General features: G+C 42.0%; 1 protein-coding gene across 1 annotated transcript; it reads left to right on the forward strand.

Annotated features, from left to right (window-relative positions):
- On the forward strand, positions 1-25,661 carry LOC148129174 (vomeronasal type-2 receptor 26-like). The gene is made up of 4 exons (XM_087947385.1): positions 1-144; positions 1,429-1,722; positions 3,510-4,247; positions 25,437-25,661. The coding sequence occupies exons 1-4, from the start codon at positions 1-3 to the stop codon at positions 25,659-25,661; spliced, it is 1,401 nt and encodes a 466-aa protein (XP_087803511.1).
- Positions 25,662-26,494: the final 833 nt, after the last annotated feature.

Raw genomic sequence — 26,494 nt, forward strand, 5'->3', positions numbered from 1 at the left:
ATGGTCATAGTGTGGTTGCTGATTGACATGAAGTGCCAGACAGATGCCACATCTTGCTCCAGAAGTGATCCTTCTCCTATCCTTCATGAATGGTATAAGCCAGGAAAGCTCATCATTGGTGGGATCACAGCCCAGATTGCCTATGTATTAAAGCAACATTCGTTTGATGAGCATCCTTCAAGGAATTCATTTGTACCACGCCTGTAAGAAATTCTCTTTTTTCCCCCTTCCTCTCCACATGTCATTTGAAACTGCAAAATAACAACAACAACAAGAAGATTTAAGGATGTTCTGGTATACTAAGTGGAGAAGATTGCAAGTTTTCACACCCATTTTTAAGAGCTCCATTTGTAATAACAGGGACACAGTGGCTCAGTGGCTAAGAAGCTGAGCTTGTTGATCAGAAAGATCGGCAGTTTGGTGGTTTGAATCCCTAGCACCGCATAATGGAGTGAGCTCCCATTACTTGTCCCAGCTTCTGCCAACCTAGCAGTTTGAAAGCATGTAAAAATGAAAGTAGAAAAATAGGGACCACTTTGGTGGGAAGGTAACAGCATTCCGTGCACCTTTGGCATTTAGTCATGCTGGCCAAATGACTACGGAGACATCTTCAGACAGCGCTGGCTCTTCGGCTTTGTCATGGAGATGAGCACCACCTGCTAGAGCTGGAAACAACTAGCACAAATGTGGGAAGGGAACCTTTAACTTTATTATTTGTAATCAAAGTTTCCTGAATGTTGTATCAGCCTCAAAGAGTCTTTTGGAATCTTACAGACCCTCAGTTTTATTATTGCATATGTTTTTGTGGATCAGGTTGACTCATCACTAAAACTTATACAATAATAGAATAGTTATTTAGGTTCCAATGAATATGATGCAGGGCATTAGAAGTGTTGTGTATAGTGTTGGGAAACGAGAGTGACTGGCTGGCTGCTGACACAACCCTTGCACAAAATTATCAAAAACCCTCTATGCAATTTTGACAAAACTTCAAGTGCAGAGCAGTGACTTTGGGGAAATGGTTGACCACATTTTCTCCAAGTGCTTGAACTCAAATTCCACTATCTGTGTCTCGTTGTCCACATCAAAGTCTGCCAATTGCACACTCCAAATGAATTATAAACAGGACCTTACACTAATACTAATCATCATCATCATCATCATCATCATCATCATCATCATCATCATCATCATCATCATCTTTCTGTTTTCCAGTTCTACAATTGAATTGCACTTCACAGTTTCCTGCAAGCTAGTCTAGGTATTGACTTCTATTTCATGATGTACCAATTGTTCCTCAATGGTCTTTATAGCTGATGCTTCTCATGATGTGCAAGTTTCATTTCGTGGTTGTTGTTGTTGCTTTATGGAAAATATTCTCAGTATGAATCCCTCAGTATTTCACTTATTCCTCAATTCCATTTTCAGAGCCATTTTAAAGTTTTATCAGCATTCCTGAGTTTGATATTTGGGGTGAAACAGATCAACTCAAATCCAAGACTCTTGTCTAATGTTACCCTTGGGTTTTTCATTTGTGACAACTATTTTGATGTTCAGTGGACTTACCATTCCACTTTGGAACTGCTCTTCCGATCTGATCAGTTGCTTGTCAACTACATATGTGCTATCAATGAGAATCTGGTTGTGGCCATTATTGGAGGTTTTGGTGCTGATATCTCATTCTTCATGTCTGATGTCATAAGTCTTTATAAAGTCCCACAGGTAAGATGTATGTATTGTCATGTATGAAAACCCATCCGCAGGGCAAAATTGAAGGGAATAGGGAACAATTCTATTTCAAGAAGGAGTTAGGTTCTCTTTTAATGATGCAACAAAAGGGCCTAATGATTGGTGGATTTAAGCCCTACTGCATGTACCACATTGAAAGTTGTCAGTTCAAAATGGTTTCTAAAAAAGAGAGCAGAAGCAGAGAACTTAAGATTTACAGATGAACAGAGTTGGAAGGAACCTTGTAGGTCATCTAGTCCAACCCTCTGTCCAAGCAAGAGACTCAGAGGTGGCATTCAGCAGGTTCTGACCAGTTCTGGAGAACCGGTAGCGGAAATTTTGAGTAGTTCAGAGAACTGGCCTATACCACCTCTGACTAGAGATTTTACAATATCCTTGCCTGCCATACCCACCAAGCCATGCTCACAGAATCGGTAGTAAAAAAATTTAAATCTCATCACTGAAGAGGCCCTATACCAATTCTGACAAATGGCAGTCCAATCTCTTCCTGAAAGCCTCCAGTGATGAAGCTCCCACAACTTCCGAAGGCAACTTTAGTCTCCAGTCCCCTAATCATCCTGGTTGCTCTTCTCTGTACTTTTTCTAGAGTCTCAATATTTTTTTATAGTGTGGTGACCAAAACTGGATGCAGTACTCTAAGTGTAGTCTTACTAAGGCTTTTTGAGTGGTTTTAGTACCTCACTTGATCTTGATTATATCTCTTAATTGAAGGTGCTCATCTAGTTGCATCTCACCCTTGCAGTCAAACATAGGGGGTTGCTTAGAGTAGCAATAGCACTTACTTATATATTACTTGATAGTGCTTTACATCCCTCTCTAAGTAGTTTACAGAGTCAGTGTATTGTCCCCAACAGTCTGGGTCTTCATTTTACTGAACTTGGAAGGATGGAATGCTAAGTCAATCTTGAGCCAGTCAGAATCAAACTGCTGGCAGTCAGCAAGATTAGCCTGCAATATTGCATTCTAACCACTGCACCACCATGGCTCTTGTGTTATGTGTATCTTCTTCTATGCCTGAAGAAAAGGCAGGATATGAATCTAATAAATTAATAAATATGGTTATTGTTAGTTGCGAAGTTGTGTCTGACCCGTCGTGACCCATGGACAATGTTCCTCCAGGCCTTCCTGTCCTCTACCATCCCACATTTAAGCTCACGATGACTGCTTCAGTGACTCCATCCAGCCACCTCATTCTTTGTTGCCCCTTCTTCTATTGCCCTCAATCTTTCCCAGCATTAAGCTCTTCTCCAGTGTGTCCTTCCTTCTCATTAGGTGGCCAAAGTGTTTGAGTTTCATCTTCAGGGTTTGGCCTTCTAAAGAGCAGTCAAGATTGTTCTCCTCTAGGACTGACCAGTTTGATTGCCTTGCAGTCCAAGGGACTTGCAGGAGTCTTCTCCAGCACCATAGTTCAAAGGCCTCCATTCTTTGTTGCCCAGTCTTTCTTTCTTATTTATTTATCATAAATAAACATGGTAGTGTTCCATTTTTTTTTAAGATTTAATGAATAGCAGTTATAATATTCAGGGTTTCATTTACAATGGAAAATGAAAGCCCATAAAAGGAAACAGCTTGGGGAAAATGTATGTATCAGCAACTTGTTTAAGAAATCAGACCTTTCTCAGACTAGTGGAGACATTACAATGATAAGCAACCAACTGCATATTGTATTTTAGCTTGCCTATGGGTCATTTGCTCCCAAGAAGCAAGAGACAAAGATGGCTACTTCCTTTTATCACATGGCTCCCAATGAAATCCTTTAGATTATGGGAAATATCCAGTTACTGAAGCATTTTGGATGGACATGGGTTGGCCTCTTAATTCTGGATGATGACAGTGGAGACAATTTCCTCCGAGCCCTGGACCCACTTCTTTCTGAAAACAGGATCTGTGCTGCCTTTGTGGAAAGATTTCCTAAGCAATCATTTTTCTTTATTTTTAAAGGTCATACAATGCAGTGGTTGACTATTTATTTGGTCAATGCCAAAGTCAACACATTCATCTTCTATGGGGAAAGCAGCACAGTGATGCTTCTGGTTCTATTCATGAGGTATATAGATGAAAGCCTTGGAAAACTGTGGATTTTGACAGCTCAAGTAGATCTAACATTAACAAATGCTCATCGGCCCTCATATCTGCAATGGTTTGATGGAGCAATTTCCTTTGCTATACACTCCAATGCACTGCCAAGTTTTGATGAACTTCTTTGGGCCTTCAAGCCATTCCAGACCCAACGAGATAGTTTGTTTAGAGAGTTCTGGGAGCAAGGCTTTGATTGCTCCTTTCCAGGAAGTAATAAACTAATAGAAAGTGATGCAGCATGTACTGGGAGGGAAGATCTAAAAAAGCTTCCTACACATTTATTTGAAATAACTGGCCACAGCTATAATGCAGTCTATGCAATAACACTTGCTTTTCATGCCATGAGTGTACTTAGGTCTAAATACAAAAGAGTAGCAGAAAGTACAAGGGATGGACTTCAAAATCAAGACATCTGGAAGGTAATAACTTGTGACCAAAGATCTTCATTTCAAGGAGCAGATTGGAAAAACCAGTACCATGTTTGTTGAGCTTCTTCCTCACTCTCAAATTAGTGAGGAAGTAGTGAAGTAACATATTCCCCATTTTTGTCTTTCTTGTGGAACCTCATAACTATAACTTGTGTAACTTGTCAGGGTTAGGTGAGAGTGCTATGGGTAGGATTGTTTGACTGAAGGTCTTCAATGTTTACAGAGTTTACAGATTAACAGAGTTGGAAGGAACCTTGTAGTTCATCTAATCCAATCCCTCCACCCAAGCAGGAGACCTTACATCATTTCTGACAAATGGAAGTCCAATCATTTCTTGAAAGCCCTCAGTGATGAAACTCCCACAACTTCCAAAGGCAACTTCTGTTCCATGGGTTGGTTGTTCTCATTGTCAAAATTTTTCTCCTTAATTCTAGGTTGAATCTCTCCTTGATTCAACTATTATTCCTTGCCTGGCCTTCAGGCGCCTTAGAAAATAGCTTGTCCCCCTCCTCTCTGTGGCAGCTCCTCAAATATTGGAACACCACTATCATGTCCCCCCTGGTCCTTCTCTTCACTAAACTACCCATGTCCAATTCCTGTAACCATTCTTCATATGTTTTAGTGTCCAGTCCCCTAACCATCCTGGTTGCTCTTCTCTGCACTTTTTCTAGAGTCTGAACATCTTTTTTATAGTGCGTCCAGTGATGAAGCTCTGACAACTTCCAAAGGCAACTTCTGTTCCATGGGTTGATTGTTCTCACTGTCGGAGAATTTCTCCTTATTTCTAGGTGGAATATCTCCTTTGATCAGTTTCCATCCACTATTCCTTTTCTGGCCTTTGGGTGCCTTGGAAAATTGATCCCTCCTCTCTGGTGGTAGCCCCTCAACTGCTGGAAGACTGCTATCATGTCTCCACTGCTCAACACACAACACACAAACATATAAAAAATCTTTTAGGAAAGTAGCTTGGCCCCAGGTACCTCTCTCTACATGGACTTCAATTATATTCATGCTCATCTTACATATCATTACCTATTTTATTTACCATTCTATATCTTCTATATTAGCTTCTCCACACATTTCATTCTTCTTAATTCTATCTTATTTAATCCATCTTAATTTGCGTCATTATATTTGTATCTTTTGTCCATTCTTTATTATCCCTCTGTCTCATTCCTTATAATAATAAAAAAAGAATTTCTCCTGAAATCACTAATCAGAGTATGATGCCTTTCTATCTTCCCCCTAAATTAATTAGATTAACATTTAAAATAACACCTAATACCCAATCTGATTCTGCTTGGTACATTCTATCTACTAATTTTTTTTTTAATAAAAGAAAAATAATAAATCCAAAATGATTAAATACATAGTTAAATAATAGATCTAAATATTGAATCTTATAACATTCCCATTGCCTTTTCCAAAAACAAATGCTACTATAATAATTTTATAATAACATCAATACCATAGTCATATTAAATTCTAAACATTCCCTTTAATATTTTATTAAATTTTAAAATCAATCATTACTAAACATTTCAACATTTTAATCTCTTATTAACTCTTAAACCATTCTAATTTTCTATTTCTAATACAAATGCTACAATACCATCTTATGTACCTTGCAAAATCTTTTTAAAGAAATTGTACTTTACCCTTTGTCCCTAAAAAGATTCCTCTTTTCCCATCTGATTTCAAAACTTTGTGGCTTTTCTCCACCTTTTCCCTTTCTTTCTTCCCCACCAGACCTTCCCTACCCCCTTCTCCTAGCCTCTGCCTTTGCAGGCTTCCCTTCTTCTGTTCCTTTTTTCTTTTGTTTACTATCATTATATTGATTTTGCATCTTATTTTTCTCTTTCTTGAGTGCTTTTTTAAATCTTAAGTCCTTCATTTTCCTTCCTTTCTTCCTTCCTTCTTTCTTAGTTAAATTTTGAAATTCATTAAAGATGGCTTCTTCTTCTTCTGCTGCTGCTGCCTCCATCTGTTGTAGTGTTTATTGATAGTTAACAAGCGCCATTTCTAAAAAAAGGAAGGCTTCTTTCACACCATCTTTGCCATCAGTTTTTGTTTGCTCATATTCTTTTCTCAGTTCCTCAGCAAAAAAAGCCATTATAAATCTTTTCATTTCTTTTTTTCCCCCTCTTTCTTCTTGCACCAACCAAGATATTTCAAAAAAATAGAACAATCACAAAGTCCTCAATCAATCCAAGCCAAGACAAAGTTCTCACTTTCTCTTCCTGGGGTAGTATCAATCAAAAAAAAAAAGAAAGAAAGAAAGAAAGTCCAAATCTGTATCTTAAAGCCTTATTGGAATTATATTTCAGTCTTCAAATCCTTAAGGCATCTCCTCCAACAAAATCTTAACATATGAATATATTTTTTGTCCTCTCCCTTCCCACTTATCACATAAAGCTAGTTTTTACCTGAAAAAGACAGGTTTCTCAATATCCACTTATTGATTCCGTAGGGAAGGAAAGTAAACTTTCCTTTCAGCACCTCAAAATTGCCGCTTATTTTCTCTTGTGGAAAGAATCATTCAAAAAGCCATAATTTCCAGGAATTGTGTTAAATGTGTCTTAGAGTCCTGGGTCAACCAAGAAAACTTTCACTCTCAAAGGCTTTCTCCTCTTCCTCCTGCGCATTCTTACCCGGCTGCCGGCTTCTTTGTGGCGGCCATTACAGACCGCCGCTGCACCGTCTTGGGAAAAGAGGGTTCTGCCGGCTGGGGAGGGGGTCTGCAACACCCCCAAACCCCTCTCCGGATCCCCCCTATCTTCAGCTACCCCTGCAGGGTAGCCTTAGCTCCGAACCCGTCCGGATCGGAGCAGCAAAAACGGCCAGCGCAGCAGGGATCGCGCAGTGTCGCGAATCCCTGCCGCTCGCGAAGCCGACAAACCGGAAGTCCGCTTATCTGATTTTTAATTTCTTGGGAAAGACTTCCTCTCTACTGCAACTCTGTACAAAAAAAATAGAATAACAGAATTACAGAGTTGGGGAGGGCGGAGCTGGCGTCGCGATGATACGGCATGCGATCTTGGAGGTCTGAGATCGCTGCCGATATCTTTGCTCCTGGACGATCCAACTGGACCTAAACTGTCCCAAAGAGATGGTGAAAGTGAAGAGCGCATCCTGCTGATCCCAGGGATACTGTCCCTGGTAGATCAAGGAGAAGCTCTTCTTGCCAGCGGCAAAGAGGCAGCCATTAAAGCTGCTGAAGTTGGGACAGCTCCGAAATGGAAGAGAGCAGAAAGAGAAAGTGTGCTGGTTTGGTGAGAACTTTTTTTTTACTCTAAGATTTGAAAGGACACCCTAAGGGAAAGAAAGAATCTGTAAAAGTTTTGACAGAAGTGATTAAGCGAGGGAGACTTCCGGTTTGTCGGCTTCAGCAGTGGCAGGGATTTGCGATACTGCGCGATCCCTGCGGCGCTAGCCGTCTTGGTGCCTCCGATCTGGACGGGTCTGAGGCTAAGGCTGCCCCGTAGAGGCAGCCGAAGATAGGAGGGATCCGGACAGGGGGTTGGGGTTTTCGCAGACCCCTTCCCCACCCGTTTTAACCCTCTTTTCTCAAGCGGTGGAGCGGCGGTCAGCAATGGCCGCCACGAAGAAGCTGACAGCTGGATAAGATTGTGCTGGAGGAAGAAGGAGAAAGTTCTGAAGCGAAAGTTTTTTGGCTGAACTGGGACTATAAGATACAATTAATATCCTGAAAATCCTGATTTTTTGAAAGATACTTTGTTTCCAGAAGAGATTTACAAGCGAAGCAGTGAAAGTGTTTAAAGAGAAAGTTTACTCTCCTTCCACATGGATTTAACAAATTGATATTGAAAATCCTGCTATTTTATAGAAGGTAAAATTTAAAGCTTTCTGTTATAAGTGGGAAGGGAGAGGACAAAAGGAAAATTTATATTAAAATTTTGTTGGAGGAGATGCCTGGAAGATTTTGAGATTGGAAGTTAATTGCAATAAGACTTTAAAATACAGATTGGGTTTTTTTCCCCCTTTTCAATTGATATTACCCCAGGAAGAAAAAGTGTGAAGGGAAGAACTTTGTGCTCTCTTTGGACTGTTTGATGACTTTGGGACTTTGGGAATTGTTTTAAGCCTTGAATTATCTTGGTTGTTTTAAGAAGAAAAAGAAGGGGAAAAAAGGTTTATAATGACTTTTATCTGTTGATGAACTGAGAGAGGAGTATGGCAAAATAAAGAAAGAAGGAAAAGACACTGTGAAAGAAATTTTTCGCTTTTTAGAAATTTGGTGCTTGCTACTTATCAGAAAACACAACAATTGATGGAGGAAGCAGAAGCAGAAGCAGAAGCAGAAGCAGAAGCAGAAGCAGAAGCAGAAGCAGAAGCAGAAGAAGAAGAAGAAGAAGAAGAAGAAGAAGAAGAAGAAGAAGAAGAAGAAGAAGAAGAAGAAGAAGCCATCTTTAATGAATCTACAAAGTTGATTAAGAAAGGAAGGAGAAAGAGAGGAAGGAAAAAGGACACAAGACTTAAAAAAACATTCAAGAAAGTGAAAAATAAGATGCAAAATCAATACAATGTTAAAAAGCAAAAGAAAAGAGAAATCCAACAGAGAGGGGAAGTTAAGGGGGTAAAAGACCAGATGGGATAAGATAGGGAGGAAGAAGGGGGGAAAAGCCATAAAGGTATGAAACAAGATGTGCAAAAGAAATTTTTTTTTAGGGATAAAGGGTAATATAACTTTGTCTTAGGATTCTGCAAGGTACATAAGATAGTATTGTAGTATTTGTATTAGAAATAGAAAATTATAATTTTATAAGACTTGAGTAAAGATTAAAACATTAAAGGTTTAATAACTTAATAAAATATTAAAAGGAATGTTTAAAATATTTAGTTTAAGTATAAAGTTCAATTGACTATTGTGTGGATGTTAGTATGAATATATTATTGTAGTATTTTGTTTTTGAGATAGATAATTGGAATGTTATGAGATTTAATCTTTAATTATATATTTAATTACTTTGTGGATTTATTATTTTCTCTTTCTAAGTAGTATGTACTAAGCAGAATCAGATAGGGAACTAGGTGTTAACTTAAATGTTAATTTAGGGGTGCGATGGAAAGGCATCATACTTCGATTAATGATTTCAGGAGAAATCTTTTTTTTTTCTTACTATAGGGAATGAGATAAATAGATAATTGGAAAAGAATGGACAAAAGATACAAATATAATGATTCAAATTAAGATGTAATAAAATAGAATTAAGAAGAGTGGAAAGTGGGGAGAAGTTATAATGAAGATATAGAATGGTAAACAAGATAGGTAATGGCATATAAGATGAATATGAATTTAATTGAAGTCCATACAAAGAGAGGTAATCCGGGACCAAGCTACTTTTTTGAAAAAGAAGTTTTATTTTTTGTGTTTTGTGTGTGTATGTTTATTTGAGATTTAATAAAACCTTGGAGGAAAGCGAGAGGAGAATAATTGCAAACAAGACAGAGGGAAATATGAATAGGATGATTAAGTGCAAAGAGAAGTAATGAGAAATTTGCTAAAAGATATTTAAGTGGAAATGGGATATATTAGAATTGTATTGTATAAAACAATGTTTTATCTGCCTTGTAAAAATTTATAATGGAAAGAGGTTTAATGATGTTTTGTTTGTCTTTAAAAATTAATAAAATTTATTTCCAAAAAAAAAAAAAGAAGTGATTAAGCGACGGTTTTAAACAGGAGTATCAAACTAATGTTTTTTTTTTCCTTCTCATTGCTGGATTTTTTATATACGATCTTGTATTTTGAAACTGGACTGGTTTTTTCGTTCATATCTATTTATTTATTTTTCTTCTCCTTTTTGCCTTTGTAATATTTTAGGCTAGAGGCTCCCTTTAGTTAATTCATTTTTTAAAAAATATCTTTTTTTTTCTTTCTATCAACTTTCACTATATTCTGCTCGGAAAAGGAGGGGGAAAGTGAGAGCAAAGAAACTTTGTAACACTGCCAACTAGAGGCTTGAAAATATTCTATTTCCCTGTGACCAGACAAAGCTGAGAAAGAAAGAACTGAGACTCTTTTTCAAGGACATTGCTATTTGATAAGATAGAGGGAAGAGCATGAGAGAGTATTATTGCAGGTGCTCTTTTGGGTTTCTATCAACAGCTGGAGTCTGGTGTTGAAATGTAGGGGGGAAAAAGTGATAAGTCTTTGGAGAAGAGAGCTATAATAAGAGCCTTGGATAATTAAATAAAGTGCAGTGTGCCCTTTTTATTTTTTTTAAGTTGTGCTATCCCTCCTCAACAGCTTTATTATATATATATATATTTAAATCTCCCTCTTTGTAATAACTGTTTGGGTTTCTGGCTTTGTTGGAGCTTGCCTTTGTTTCTCTCTCTCTCTCTCTTTTTTTGGAAGTCCAACCTCTACGTTTGCTTTTTATTTTAAAGGGAAAGCCTTAAAGCCTTTTTTTTCTTTCCTGGTATTTTTGTTTTTTCATCTACTTTTTTGGGTTATGTCTATGCATTTTTTTTTCTATTTGAGACCTTTTAATTGGATTAAGGTGTTGAAGAACCTGAAGAATTTTTCATTTTTCCTTTTTCTCCTTTTTTCTTTTTTTTAAGCTCTTTTCATTTATCTTATTTTTGATTGGATTAAGGTATACAAGAACTTGAAGAAATTTTGTCCTCCCTTTTTTTCTCTTCTCTCTCCTTTCTTTATTATTATTACTGGTCTTCTTTTTCTACTATTTTTATTTTGAATTACAATTGATTATTTCACAATTGGATTAAGGTTTAGAAGAACCTGAAGATTTTGAATTGCTTAAAATGAGTAGGAAATTTACAGCTCCTGGCTCTTCAACTTCTACTTCTTCCTCTCCACCATCTGGAGGACAATGTTCAATACAGACAATGGCAAAGCAAGAAAAAGAACAAGAAAAAGTGACTCTGCAGATGATTATGTAAGGAATTCAAAATATCCAAACAAGGTCAGAGAATATTGAAAAGAGAATTGAAAACATCGAACAAAGAACAGAGAACATTGAACAAAGAATAGGGAAAACTGATGAAAAAGTGGAGAACATCCAACAAATGATGTTGAAGTATGATGAGAGATTCCAAAAAATTGAAGAAGACGATAAACAAAGAGACAAGAAGATTGGAGATGTTGATAATAGGTTAACGGTGGTTGAACAAGACAAAAGTGGCATGTTGAGATGGGAGATGGATAGATCAGAATTCTATCTTAGATTTCAAAACATAGAGGAAGAAAAAGGACAAAACTTAGCTGAGATAATGATAGAAATACTGGCTGAAGCCTTGGAAATAACTCAAGAGAAGATGATGGATGGAATAGATGAGGTTTATCGAGTCTTCACAAGATATGCGATGAGAAATAGCTTACCAAGAGAAGTTCACATTAGATTTACAAAGAAAGCCATTAAGACGCAAATATTGCAAGTGGCAAAAGAGAAAATATTGAAATACAAAGACAAGGAGATTGTGGCCTTGAAACAAATACCCAGAAGAGTGAAAGAGATGAGAAGAGAATACCGATTCCTGACTAAAATGCTAACTCAAAAAAGAGGTGATTTATAGATGGCTGATTCCAGAAGGTTTAATGTTCACATGGCAAGAACAGAGACACAGAATTGACTCAATTGAGAAAGTGGAATTATTTTATGCAGAATTTTTAGGAAGGAAAGAGGAGGAGGCAGAAAAAGAGATCTGATTAATTGAATTCCAAGAGGACTGTCAAATGACGACTGAAAAAGAAGAAGGCGAAGTAGGTGGAAAGGTGGAAGCCAAAGAACAACGTGAATTAAGATCTACGAGAGCTGCCAAACCTAATTATAAAATATAACCATGGAAGAGAAAAAAATGATTACAATTAATATAAATGGACTCAACTCAGCCGTTAAAAGAAGGAAAACCTTTCATAAATTGGAGAAATTAAAATTTGATATAATTTGTCTACAAGAAGTACATATTAAAAAACAATATGAACAATTGTTGGTACAGCCAAAATTAGGGAAAATATTTACTTCCTTGACTCAATGTAAGAAAAGAGGAGTGGTTTTATATATCAAAGAGACTACCCCAGCAAAATTGATTTATACTGATGAAGATGGAAGAATAATATGAAAACACTCCTGATTGCAATATATGCTCTGAATGATAAACAAACAGAATTCTACAAAAAACTACATATGAAAATAATTGATTTGGACTATGCTAATATAGTTATGATGGGAGATTTTAATGGAATTGTAGACAACAAATTGCATTATACAGCACAGAAAACAATAAAGCAAAACAGAAAGACTCTCCCTAAATCTTTCTTCAAAATGGTAGATGAAATAAACTTAAAAGATACATGGAGAGAAAGAAATGCTAAAACTAAACAATATACTTTCTATTCAAACAGACACTTATCATGGTCCAGAATAGATATGATATGGATGTCAACAGAATTAATACCTAACATTCAAGATATAAATATTGAAACAAGTACTTGGGCAGATCACAATCCAATGACAATTAAATGGAAAGGACAAAAAAGAAGATCTAGATGGACGTTAAGTAATACTATTTTAAAGGAAAAAGACTTTACACGGTGGATGGAGAAAGAATTGGCCTTTTTCTTTAGAGAAAATAAAAAAGAAGATACATCAATTCAGAATGTATGGGACACAATGAAGGCATATGCTAGAGGCTTGATAATAGACTATACAAGGAAAAGGAATACTATGAAAAGACTAGTCTCTAAGGCCCTAGAGGATGAGCATAAAAGACTTGAAAAAGAGCTACAAAAAATGCCACAGAAAAAGGACATGAAGCTAAGAATGGATATAATTAAACGTAAAATGGGTCAAATAGAAAAAGAAGAATTAGCACAGAAAATTAGAGGTGCTAAACAGAACTACTTTGAAGACGCAAACAAACCAGGTAGATGGTTAGCATATAAATTGAGAAAGGAGAAAGAATCAAGGAAAATATTGCAATTAATAGATGACCAAGGCCAAGTTTGCCATAGTAGTAAAGAGAAGAAGGAAATCATTCGAAACTTCTATGGGAAATTATATATGCAAGAGAATATTGATGAAGAGAGAGTTAAGCAGTACTTACAGAATGCTAATTTACCTCAGATACCTAAAGAGACTGAAAAAATGTTAGAAAGCAACATAACGATAATGGAGTTAACTGAAGCACTCAAGAAGCAAAATAATGGAAAGGCTCCAGGCCCAGATGGACTTCTGGCAGAATTTTATAAAACATTACAAGAATCGTTGAACCTTCCATTGCTAGAAGTTATGAATGAAGTTATGTTAAAGAAGAAGATACCTAAATCATGGTCAGAAGCCTATATTACACTTATTCCTAAAGAGGAGGCCAACCAATTACAAATCAAGAACTATAGACCTATTTCCTTACTAAATGCAGATTACAAAATCTTTGCTTCAATCTTGGCAGAAAGACTTAAAAAATATTTAAATAATTTTATCCACCCTGATCAAAATGGATTTCTGCCAAAGAGACAAATTAAAGACAATATGAGAGTAGTCCTGGACACCTTGGAATACTACGAGGCACATCCTGAAAAACAAATGGCTCTGATATTTCTAGATGCACAGAAGGCATTTGATAATGTGAATTGGCGATTCATGTTATTACTGTTGGAACAATGGGTTTTGCTAGAAAATTCATCCAAGCAATAGAAGCTATATACTGTCAGCCTCAAGAGATATCCATCCCTACCTATCAAGATATCTCCGCTCCTAAATATGGCTCATTTCTTGCTATGCTTTTTACTTCTCTTTCGGCTGTCATGAAACGGTGGGAGGGGGGAATCTTCGAAGGGAAGAAGACAGGAGGTGTTTTGCATTCCTTTGCTGGGTAAGAAAAGGGAGGGGGGATTCTTTGTTGTAACTTTCCATTTCTCACTAACCTCTGTCCTCTTATATGCGCAACTGCGAACTTTTATCAAAATATGTCAAGGTCACTGACAGTAGCCTCATCATCACCTAGAGATGACCACATGATCCTATTCAGAAGTTTTAATTGGAAGAATCATTTGATCTCTGGGGGGGAGTAATTCTATCCCTTTGTATATGCATTTTACCCGCCAATATTTTAGTTTCGGAATTGATTCTGTTTGCTACCATTCATTTTCCAGTAAAAGATAAATTCTGCTCTACAGCATGGAGTCTGAGTATTTCTTTCTTGGGATTTAGAAGGAGCACAGTCTGACATTATTCGAAACTCAAATACATCAACCCACCCGGAGAAAACAGCAACTTTTCTTCCGAGGGGCTTCCTCTCATGTCGTCTCCAGCCAGCGATGAAGAGGACCAGGGAGCTGTGGGGGCAGCCTTTATTGCTGCCAGAGATGCCGGCTGCTGATTTACTGGCCGACCTGACCCTGGAAGAAACCCCAGCTGAGATGCCCAGATGGTCGTTGGGGTCAGTTGGAGAGATCGGGACGACCCCCTCCTCCCAGAATCACTGTAAGACGAAGAGGTGCGAAGGAACGGCTGTGGCAGGAGGGGGAGGAGATGGAATGCAGGCTGGATCAAGGCGGCAGATTCCTTATGGATGCTTCTGAAAAGCCCGGCACGGCTCAAAGGTATGAGGGGGAAGAGGGAGCGAAGTCAGCCCGGAGAAGTCAAGCCAACCCCACCCCCTAGCCCAACCTACGCCGGTGCAGCCACCCGCGGCCGCCTGGGGAGCCCCAGCAATAGGTGTGCTTCCTGGAAGGCGCCCCTGCCTCCCTTAGATGTGAAATTTGGAGGAAATCCCAGAGACTTGGGGTTTTTCCTGGTGCAAGTGGGAAGCTACATGGCAGAATTTGAAAGGAGTTCACTTCTGAAGCAGCCAAAGTGAGATGTGTCACCAGGACCCTGGAAGGGATGGCAGCAGACTGGGTGGTGACTTTGTTCAATGATAACTCCCCCAACTGCGAAACCTCGATGTTTTCATGACTGCATTGAGGAGAAGATTTGAAGACCCCTGGCAGAGAGAAGGGCTAGAATCAAATGAAAACCTTGACCCAAGGGGGAAGATCGGTGGCAGATTACACCCAGGAGTTCAGGCAGTTGGTCTCCTGTCTCCGAGGCTGGCCCCAAGAGGCCCTGGTGGAAACCTACAAAGACGGCTTAAATGAAGATGTATACCACATGTGCATCTCCCGGAAGGATCCACGTGATTTGCAGTCGTGGTACTTGCTGGCGGAAGAGGTGGATATTGATCTGGCTCGAAACAGACGCAGAAGGGGCCCTGGCTGGAGAAATCTAAACCCCCACGCCCCCAAGAGGCCCTCCTACCCCAAAGAGGAGGGATGGCAGCAAGAGCCAAGACCACAGCCTGCTTCCGCTATGGGAAAGAGGGCCACCGGATGGCGGAGTGCCGAGTCAAGTTGGTCCCACCAAAGCCGCAGGGTCCAGGGGCGAAGCCCGGTAAACCCCAACCAAGCCCCGCGAGACCGGACTGAAGGCGAGGGAGGTTGTAGAGGTCGCCTTCCGGCGGGGAGGAGCTGGGACCTCCAACCTTACTCGACGAGACCGATTCGGAGGATGACGCCTCGGTAAGTCCTACCCAGGGGCCCATGACCATCCCAATAAAGTTAAGGGACCCTACATCGGGGACCGAGGGAGAGATGTTGGCCTTGTTGGACTCGGGGTGCACGAGGTGTGTAATTAACATGAAAGTAGTTAAAGACATGGGCATCGGACTAAGAACTTTGAAAACGCCCATAGCTTTCTGTCAATTGGACGGATCTGTGGCGGGAGGTAGCCCGGCAAGCTTTATAACGGAACCCTTAGAAATGACCATGGGAACTCACCGCGAGATCTTGTGTTTTATCGTGGCCCCTGGGATGGAACAGCCTTTAATACTGGGACTACCTTGGCTTCGGAAATGGAACCCCACATAAACTGGAGGGAAGGGTGGATACGCATCCGCACCGATCGCCCCCGGAAGGGGAGGAGCCCCACTCTCGGGAGGGAGGAGAAGCCCCATCCGAAGCCCCAAGGTCCGGCCGAGGTAGCTTCCGCAGGTGTCGAACGAGTGGAGGGGGAGGAGAAAATCTCGAAGGAATACTGGGACTTAAGAGAAGTGTTTAGTGAAAAGCCTCTGACGAGCTCCTCCCCATCGATCAACCGATTGCAGCATCGAATTTCTACCGGGGTAACGCTCCCGAAACCGAAGCTGTATCCGATGACACCGGGGGAGCTGGAAGAACTGAGAGCGTTCATCGACAAAACCTGAAACGTGGCTTCATCACGACTGCCAGACCTCGAGTGGCGGCCCCTGTAATGTTCCGCGAGAAGAAAGATGGCTCAAAACGTCTGGTAGTTGACTATAGAAATTTAAACGCGGTGTCGGTGGAGAATATGTACCCCCTCCCCCTGATGAAGGACATGATAGCCCACCTGGCGAAGGGGAAGATTTTCACAAAGTTGGACTTGAGGGAGGCATACTACAGGATCCGGATTAAGAAAGGCGATGAGTGGAAAACTGCGTTCAACTGCCCGATGGGTTGCTTCCAGTTCAACGTTCTTCCTTTCGGTCTACAGGGGGCGCCCGCTGTTTTCATGCAAATGATAAATCAAGTGCTTCACGAACATCTATACAAGGGGGTTCTGGTCTACCTTGATGATATTCTCATCTACACGGAGAATAAAGACGAACATGTGAAACTCGTACGCTCGGTGTTGCACAAGCTGAGGGCAGCCAAACTGTACGCCAAACTGTCCAAGTGTGAGTTCCATCAAGAAAAATCGACTACTTGGGATATCGTATCTCTCCCGAGGGCATCGAGATGGATCCAGAGAAAGTGCGAGCTGTATTGGAATGGGCCCCCGAGAACCCGGAAGCAACTTCAAAGTTTTCTTGGGTTTGCCAACTTCTATCGGCAATTCATCCCGTCTTTTGCAAAAATAGCAATGCCCATCACCAACCTTCTGAAGACAAAGGGGGAAGCGAAACCAAAACCCAGCCAACCGTTGAATTGGTCCATGGAATGCCAAGCTGCATTTGAGAAGTTAAAAAGACTTTTCGCTGCAGAACCAGTATTGAAACACCCCGACATGGATGCCCCTTTCGTGATCCAAGCTGATGCAAGCGATGTGGCGGTGGGGGCGGTTCTACTTCAATTAAACGAGAAGGGGACACTACAGCCGTGTGCTTATACCTCCCGTAAATTGACTGACACTGAAAGGAGATGGGCCGTCTGGGAGAAGGAAGCTTTTGCAGTCCGTTGGGCTCTTCTAACCTGGAGACAATTTTTGGAAGGAGCGAAACATCCATTTGAGGTATGGACGGACCATAAAAATCTGGAAGCTTTAAAGACTCCTAGAAAGCTATCTCCTAAGCAGGTTAGGTGGGCTCAGTTTTTCAAGCGATTCAATTTCTCGTTGAAGTATATCCCAGGGGGAAATTTTTATGGCGGATGCTTTGTCTAGAATGCCTCAATACAACAGTATCCGAAAAGAAGTGGTAAGACCAATCGTGTCCACTACACAGTTGGCTGCTCCTGTAATTACCAGAGCACAAAAAAGAGACCAGGAGAGGGATCTGTCCACTGACCTGATGGAACGATTTAAAGAGGCTTTGAAAACAGATAAGTGGTTCCTAGCAAATGCGAATAATTGCACTATTCGAAATGGTCTAGCCTGGATAGGTGCAAAATTGTATGTACCCCAAATCCTGAGAAGCCAAGTTTTACAACAAACTCATGATTCTAAAGCGGCTGGTCATTTTGGGTTTGTGAAGACTCTACATTTGGTGAAACGACAGTTCTGGTGGCCTTCGCTGAAAAAGGACATTGAGACTTATGTGGCGAGCTGTCCAGTTTGTGCTTCAGCGAAAGGCCGCCTGGTAAACCACCAGGTTTGTTGCAGAATGTGGCCAGGCCAACGGCACCTTGGAAGGAAATTTCCATGGACTTTATAGTAGATCTACCCGAGAGTGTTGGACATACGGTCATTTGGGTAGTGACTGATTTGTTTTCCAAGCAAGCTCATTTCATCCCTTGCTCTAAGATTCCTTCAGCGAAATCATTGGCCAGAATGTTCATTATACATGTCTACAGGTTGCATGGCGTTCCTGAGCGTGTAGTTTCTGATCAAGGGGTCCAATTTACCTCGAACTTCTGGAGAGAATTCTTGAAATTGATAGGCTCCGCCCAGAGCCTAAGCTCCGCCCATCATCCCCAAACTAATGGGGCCTGTGAGAGGACAAACGGGTGTTAGAACAGTACCTCAGATGTTATATAAACTATCAGCAAGATAATTGGGTGGATTTACTGCCTTTTGCGGAGGTGGCGTATAATAATTCTGTACACAGTAGTACGGGATTTACCCCTTTCAAAGTAGCCACGGGACAAGATTTTGTGCCCATACCTGAACTGCCTCGAGAAAACCCCACTATCCAATCGTTGGACGATTGGATATCTAAGCTTCAACAAAATTGGCCGGTCGTGCATAAAGCTCTGGACGAGGCACACCAATCTCATAAGAAATTTGCTGACAGAAAGCGAGCCCCACAGATGATGTATAAGGTGGGCGATAAAGTTTTCCTCTCAACCAGATATTTGCAGACTACTCAGAAGTCGAAGAAGTTGGGTCCTAAGTACGTGGGACCTTTTCCCATTGAGAGGATTGTAAATCCGGTGACTGTTCAACTGACTTTACCAAAGACTCTTCGTCGTATTCATCCTGTTTTCCACGTTAGTTTGTTGAAACCAGAACATACCAGTACTTTGAGACCGACCCAGTCTGATCCACCCGCACCCTGTTAATCGAGGGGGAACAACATTTCGAGATTAAAGAAATTCTAGATTCTAGGAAATGGAGGGGTCGTGTCCAATATCTTGTAGCGTGGAAACATTTTCCTCCTTCCCAAGCTGAATGGGTTAATGAAAAAGACATTAGGGCCCCTGATTTGCTAAAAAAGTTTTATGCCAAATACCCTGATAAACCCTAGGAATGTATGCCAATGTTAATACATGATTGTTTTTCTCCTACAGGGACAAATGTCCTTTTTCTAGGGGGTCCGAATGTCAGCCTCAAGAGATATCCATCCCTACCTATCAAGATATCTCCGCTCCTAAATATGGCTCATTTCTTGCTATGCTTTTTACTTCTCTTTCGGCTGTCATGAAACGGTGGGAGGGGGGAATCTTCGAAGGGAAGAAGACAGGAGGTGTTTTGCATTCCTTTGCTGGGTAAGAAAAGGGAGGGGGGATTCTTTGTTGTAACTTTCCATTTCTCACTAACCTCTGTCCTCTTATATGCGCAACTGCGAACTTTTATCAAAATATGTCAAGGTCATTGACAGTAGCCTCATCAACACCTAGAGATGACCACATGATCCTATTCAGAAGTTTTAATTGGAAGAATCATTTGATCTCTGGAGGGGGGGAGCAATTCTATCCCTTTGTATATGCATTTTACCCGCCAATATTTTAGTTTCGGAATTGAGTCTGTTTGCTACCATTCATTTTCCAGTAAAAGATAAATTCTGCTCTACAGCATGGAGTCTGAGTATTTCTTTCTTGGGATTTAGAAGGAGCACAGTCTGACATATACTATAAGCAAATGGCAAAGGTAATGATAGAGGGAGAGCTGACAGACTCTATTAATATAAGAAAAGGAACAAGACAAGGGTGCCCACTATCACCTTTGTTGTTTGTGATAACTTTGGAAGTGTTAAACAGAAATATTAGAGATGAAAAGAATATAAAAGGAATGAAAATCAAAAAGGAAGAATTTAAGCTGCAAGCATTTGCGGATGATCTGGTTTTCATCTTAGAAGACCCTTTAGAAACAGCATCAAAACTGATAGAAAAGATAGAGACATATGGAAAGGTGGCTGGTTTGAAAATAAATAAAGATAAGACAAAGATTTTGACAAAGAATATGTTATTAAGACAAAAGGAAGAACTGGCAAATCTATTGAAAATTCAGGTCACGAATAAGATCAAGTACTTGGGGATATATTTGATAGCAAGATGTAGTACATTAAAAGAGAATAATTATATTAAACTTAAACAGCAGATAGCGCTAGATTTGGCGAAATGGGAAAACTTACAACCCTCACTAATAGGGAGAATTTCAACAATCAAGATGAATATATTACCCAGAATTTTATATTTGTTTCAAACAATTCCAATTAGGCTTGGAAAAGACTACTTTGAAGATTTAAATAAAATTGTGTTGAAATATATATGGCAAGGTAAGAAAGCGAGAATAAAGTTAAAACTTTTGCAAGATGCTAGAATTAGAGGAGGATTTGGTTTGCCTAATTGGGAGTTGTACTACCAAGCTACAAATTTGATGTGGGTTAACGAATGGATAACACTAAGAAAGACTAGATTGTTGACATTAGAAGGACATGATTTGTTGTTGGGGTGGCATGCCTTTTTATGGTACAAAGGAACAAAAACACAGAGGTATTTTAGACGACATTATATACGGGAGTCTCTGTGGTTAAACTGGGAGAAGATTAAAAGACAATGTTATTTGAAAATCCCAGTCTGGTTATCGACTATTGAAGTTTTTTCTTATTCTATAATATACAAAAAGGAACAAACAGTTAGATATGGTGAAATATTGAATGAAAAGGGTGAACTTACCGTATATACTCGAGTATAAGTCGAGTTTTTCAGCCCATTTTTGTGCTGAAAAATCCCCTCGACTTATACTCGAGTCAGATTCCCTCTGAAAAAAAAATGGTGTGGAGTCGCTGCCGCCGAGCGCCCCAGTCCCGCCGCCTCGGGAAGGGAAAGGCAAAGCGCTTTTGCCTTTCCCTTCCGGCCGGGCTGTCTGGAGTCGCTGTCGCCGGCGCGACCTCAGTCCCGCCACCTCGGGAAGGGAAAGGCAAAGCGCTTTTGCCTTTCCCTTCCCTGCCGGGCTGTCGGAGTCACTGCCCGCCGGCGCGACCTCAGTCCCGCCGCCTCGGGAAGGAAAGGCAAAGAGCTTTTTGCCTTTCCCTTCCCGGCCGGGCTGTCGGAGTCGCTGCCGCCGGCGCGACCTCAGTCCCGCCGCCTCGGGAAGGGAAAGGCCATGGCTTGGAAGGCCGCCGCTGGAGCGAAGCTGCGCGCAGCCGCTGTGCTAGCATCGGATCGGGCGCGCCGGACGGTTCCGACCGAGCCCCGAGCATCGTCTTTGGCGCCCACCCAGCACCGCTGGAGCTCCCTGTACCGGGAGAAGGGAAAGACCCCCGGGACGGGGCAGGGAGAGGAGCTTCTCCGCCTGCCCCTCTTTCCGCGCCCACCGGTGTCCCCGCAGGCGACCCCCGCCCGCAGTCACCGCCGCTTGAAAGAGACGTGCCGGGGTGGGTAGAAAGGCGCCGGGCGCCCTTGGAGGAGAAGGTCCTGCGTTCGCCTGTCTGCCCGCAGATATCAGCGGAGCTTTGCCGCTGCTTCGTCCGGGGTCTCTGGGCAAACACGTCCACCCAAGCGGGGCTTGTCGCCTCCGGCACGCAACGAGCGCTGCCCTCGGATTCCCTGTCCGGTTGCCCCCTTTTGAGGGCGATGGCAGTAAACTGTTCCCGTAGCAGCGGCTGCTCCGCTGACATCCGCGGGCAGACAGGCGAACGCGGGACCTTCTCCTCCAAGGGCGCCCGGCGCTTTCTACCCACACCTGGCCCGTCTCTTTCAAGCGGCGGTGACTGCAGGGCGGGGTCCTCCTGCGGGGACACCGTGGGTGCGGAAAGAGGGGAGGGCGGGAGAAGCTCCTCTCCTGCCCCGCCCGGGGAGTCTTCCTTCTCCCAGTACAGGAGCTCCGGTGCTGGGCAGGCGCCAAAGACGACGCTGGGGCTCGGTCGGAACCGTCCGCACGCCCGATCCGATGCTAGCGCAGCGCTGCGCGCAGCTTGTGCTTCCAGCGGTGGCCTTCCAAGCGTGGCCCTTCCTTCCCGAGGCAACGCGGGATTGGGGCCGATCTGGCGGCGGCGACTCCCAACGGCCCCAGCCGGGAAGGGAAAGGCAGGCGGCGGGGACTCCCAACGGCCCCAGCCGGGAAGGGAAAGGCAGGCGGCGGCGACTCCCAACGGCCCCAGCCGGGAAGGGAAAGGCAGGGGAAAGGCAGGCGGCGGGGACTCCCAACGGCCCCAGATGGGAAGGGAAAGGCAGGCAGCGGCGACTCCCAACAGTCCCAGCCGGGAAGGGAAAGGCAGGGGGAAAGGCAGGCGGCGGGACTCCCAACGGCCCCAGCCGGGAAGGGAAAGGCAGGCGGCGGCGACTCCCAATGGCCCCAGACGGGAAGGGAAAGGCAGGCGGCGGCGACTCCCAACAGTCCCAGCCGGGAAGGGAAAGGCAGGGGGAAAGGCAGGCGGCGGGGACTCCCAACGGCCCCAGACGGGAAGGGAAAGGCAGGCGGCGGCGACTCCCAACAGTCCCAGCCGGGAAGGGAAAGGCAGGGGGGAAGGCAGGCGGCGGGGACTCCCAACGGCCCCAGCCGGGAAGGGAAAGGCAGGTGGCGGTGACTCCCAACAGTCCCAGCCGGGAAGGGAAAGGCAGGGGGAAAGGCAGGCGGCGGGGACTCCCAACGGCCCCAGTCGGGAAGGGAAAGGCAGGCGGCGGCGACTCCCAACAGTCCCAGCCGGGAAGGGAAGGCAGGGGGAAAGGCAGGCGGCGGGGACTCCCAACGCCCCAGCCGGGAAGGGAAAGGCAGGTGGCGGCGACTCCCAACAGTCCCAGCCGGGAAGGGAAAGGCAGGGGGAAAGGCAGGCGGCGGGGACTCCCAACGGCCCCAGCCGGGAAGGGAAAGGCAGGCGGCGGCGACTCCCAATGGCCCCAGCCGGGAAGGGAAAGGCAGGCGGCGGCGACTCCCAACAGCCCCAGCCGGAAGGGAAAGGCAGGCGGCGGCGACTCCCAACGGCCCCAGCCGGGAAGGGAAAGGCAGGCGGCGGCGACTCCCAACAGCCCCAGCCGGGAAGGGAAAGGCAGGGGGAAGGCAGGCGGCGGGGACTCCCAACAGTCCCAGCCGGGAAGGGAAAGGCAGGGGGAAAGGCAGGCGGCGGTGACTCCCAACAGTCCCAGCCGGGAAGGGAAAGGCAGGCGGCGGCAACTCCCAACGGCCCCAGCCGGGAAGGGAAAGGCAGGCGGCGGCGACTCCCAATGGCCCCAGCCGGGAAGGGAAAGGCAGGCGGCAGCGACTCCCAACAGCCCCAGCCGGGAAGGAAAGGCAAAAGCGCTTTGCCTTTCCCTTCCCGAGGTGACGTGAGATAGTGAGATCGTTTCCCAAATTAATTATTTTTATTTTTGAAATTTACCAGTAGCTGCTGCATTTCCCACCCTCGGCTTATACTCGAGTCAATAAGTTTTCCCAGGTTTTTTGTGTAAAATTAGGTGCCTCGGCTTATATTCGGGTCGACTTATACTCGAGTATATACGGTAAATCTATGAAAAAACTAGAGGAACAAGGTAGAAAGATGAATTGGTTCTCATATGCGCAAATACATTCAAGGTATGATAAAGATTCTAAAACAGAAGGTTTCTATGATAAACTGACTGACTTAGACAAGATTTTGACAGGTACTGATGAAAACATGATTAAAAAATTGTATGGATATTTATTAGAAATTAAACTAGAAGAAGAACAAATTAAAGAAAGTATGATTGCTTGGGGGAAGAATTTTGGATATGGGATTGAGTTAGAGAAATGGCAAAAATTGTGCTCTCAAAATTATAAAATGACAATGTCAACAGCATATAAAGAAAATTTGTATAAGATGTTTTACAGGTGGCATTTCCCCCCGACAAGAATAGCAAGAATGTTCAAGAATAAATCCGAAAAATGTTGGAAATGTCATCAGACACCTGGCTCATATTACCATATGTGGTGGACTTGTGCGGATGCTAAAAAATACTGGAATAAAATCCACATGTGGTTGGAGAAAATGACGAAAAAACACATAGACTTGAAAATATTTTTATTGGGAATTTTACCTGAAATTTATAGAAAAGACTTGAAATACCTGATTGTAAATGTATTAACAGTGGCTAGGATTGTATTTGCTAAAAACTGGAAAAATGAGAAGATACCATCACAGGAGGAAATCATTAAGAAAATATTGGAGTGTGCTGAAATGAGTAGATTGACATTTGAAATTAGAGAAGAAGAGGATAAACAATTTTATAAAATTTGGGATCTTTTATATCAATGGTTAGATAACCAAGTACAGTAATGAAATATGTAGATTTTTAGAAAATAATAAATATAGAAAGATGATATTTTTATTTTATTATAACTACAAAATGATTTTAGGATAGATTTGGGATGATAATATGAATTGTTATACAATAAATTAAGTAAATTATGGTTATCTTGTAAAACATGAATGAATAAAAGTATAGTCAAATGATTGATTAATAATGATACTAAGGTATTTAGTTTTTGATTGACAATATGAGATTATATGTAATGTAATTGTAATTGAAGACTACGAAATGGAAGCACAAAACAATTTGTAAACCAATCGGCACACTGTATGTACATCTATGGAAGACAGCTTGATGTTTTTATGTTTTGTTTGTTTATGTTTGTTTTTAAAAAACCAATAAAATCTTTTTTAAAAAAAAGAATTACAGAGTTGGAAGGGACTTTGTAAGTCCACCCCCCTGCTCAAGCAGGAAAGCCTACACCACTTTAGACAAATGGTTATCAAATCTCTTCTTGAAAACCTCCCATGTTGGAGCATTCACAACTACTGGAGGCAAGTTGTTCTGCTGATTAATTGTTCTGACTGTCAGAACATTTCTCCTTGATTCCAGTTTGCTTCTCTCCTTGATAAGTTTCCATTCATTGCTTCTTGTAGTGCCTTCAGTGCTTTGGAGAATAGATTGACCACCTCTTTTTCTGTGACAGCCCCTTAGATACTAGAAGGTTGCTATCATGTCACATCGAGTCCTTCATTTCATTAAACTAGATATACCCAATTCCTACAATATTCTTTGTATGTTTTAGCCTTCAGTCCCCTAATCATCTTTGCCACTCTTCCCTGAACTCTTTCCAGAGTCTCAACATCTTTTTTATTTTGTAGCAACAAAAGTTGGATGCAAAATTTCAAGCGCAGTTTTATCAATCAAGTGTTATTAAACACTTCATCTGCCCTTGATTCTACCCCTTTATTAATGCAGCCTAGGACCACATTCTACCACAAATCCATTGTTTTGTTTCCTCTTCTTTATTCCTTCTCTTTTTTATTTAGCTTCACTGGTTTCTACAAGGTCTTTCATTCAATAATTCACTTGGAGAAACTGTGTCCATTGACCATCATGGAGCAGTGCTTTCTGGATTTGACATTACAAATGTGGTCATGTTTCCAAACAATTCATACCGTAAAGTGAAAATTGGAAAGATGGATCCCAAAGGAGTTCATGGAGATGAATTTGTGATTCATGAAGATTTAATTGTGTGGCCCAAAATATTTTAAGAGGGTATGGATTTGGAGAGATTTTATTATTTTGGATGAAAGATTGGGAGATCAGAGATAAGTTTCATTGTGCAGCTGTCTTTTATTTATTTATTTTTATTTATTTATTTATTTAGTTTGTCAATTGCTTACAAGATGATAGGTGTAAGTAAAAACATAGTTATGAATACATGGATACATATAAGAAAAATAAAAGAAACAATAGGACAGGGATGGTAGGCACATTGGTGCACTTATGCATGCCCCCTACAGACCTCTTAGGAAAGGGGTGAGGTCAATAGTAGAAAGTCTAAGGTTAAAGTTTTGGGGGTTTGGGGAAGAAACCACAGAGTCAGGTAGCGTATTCCAGACATTGACCACTCTGTTGTTGAAGTCGTATTTCCTGCAATCAAGTTTGGTGAGATTAACCTTGAGTTTGTATCTATTGTTTGCTCTTGTATTGTTATGGTTGAAGCTGAAGTATTCATTGACAGGTAGGACATTGCAATGTATGATTTTATATACTATACTTAGATTGGACCGAAGGCGGCATAGTTCTAGATTTTCTAGGTCTAAAATTTTGAGTCTGGTGGCATAAGGTATTCTGCAACGAGTAGAGGAGTGGATAACTCTTCTTGTGAAATATTTCTGGACTTTCTCAACTGTGTTAATATCAGATACATAATGTGGGTTCCAGACTGATGAGCTGTATTCGAGTATTGGTCTAGCAAATGTTTTGTATGCTCTAGTTAGTACTGTAATACTACCAGAAAAAGTTATGTAAGATTAGGATAACAACTCTTAATGCCTTTTTGGCTATGTAGTTACAGTGGACTCTAGCACTTAGATCATTA

Source organism: Notechis scutatus, chromosome Z (genome assembly GCF_049901735.1).
Source record: "Notechis scutatus isolate UNSWTSFEM ecotype Mainland chromosome Z, rNotScu1.2, whole genome shotgun sequence".
Lineage (NCBI taxonomy): Eukaryota > Metazoa > Chordata > Lepidosauria > Squamata > Elapidae > Notechis > Notechis scutatus.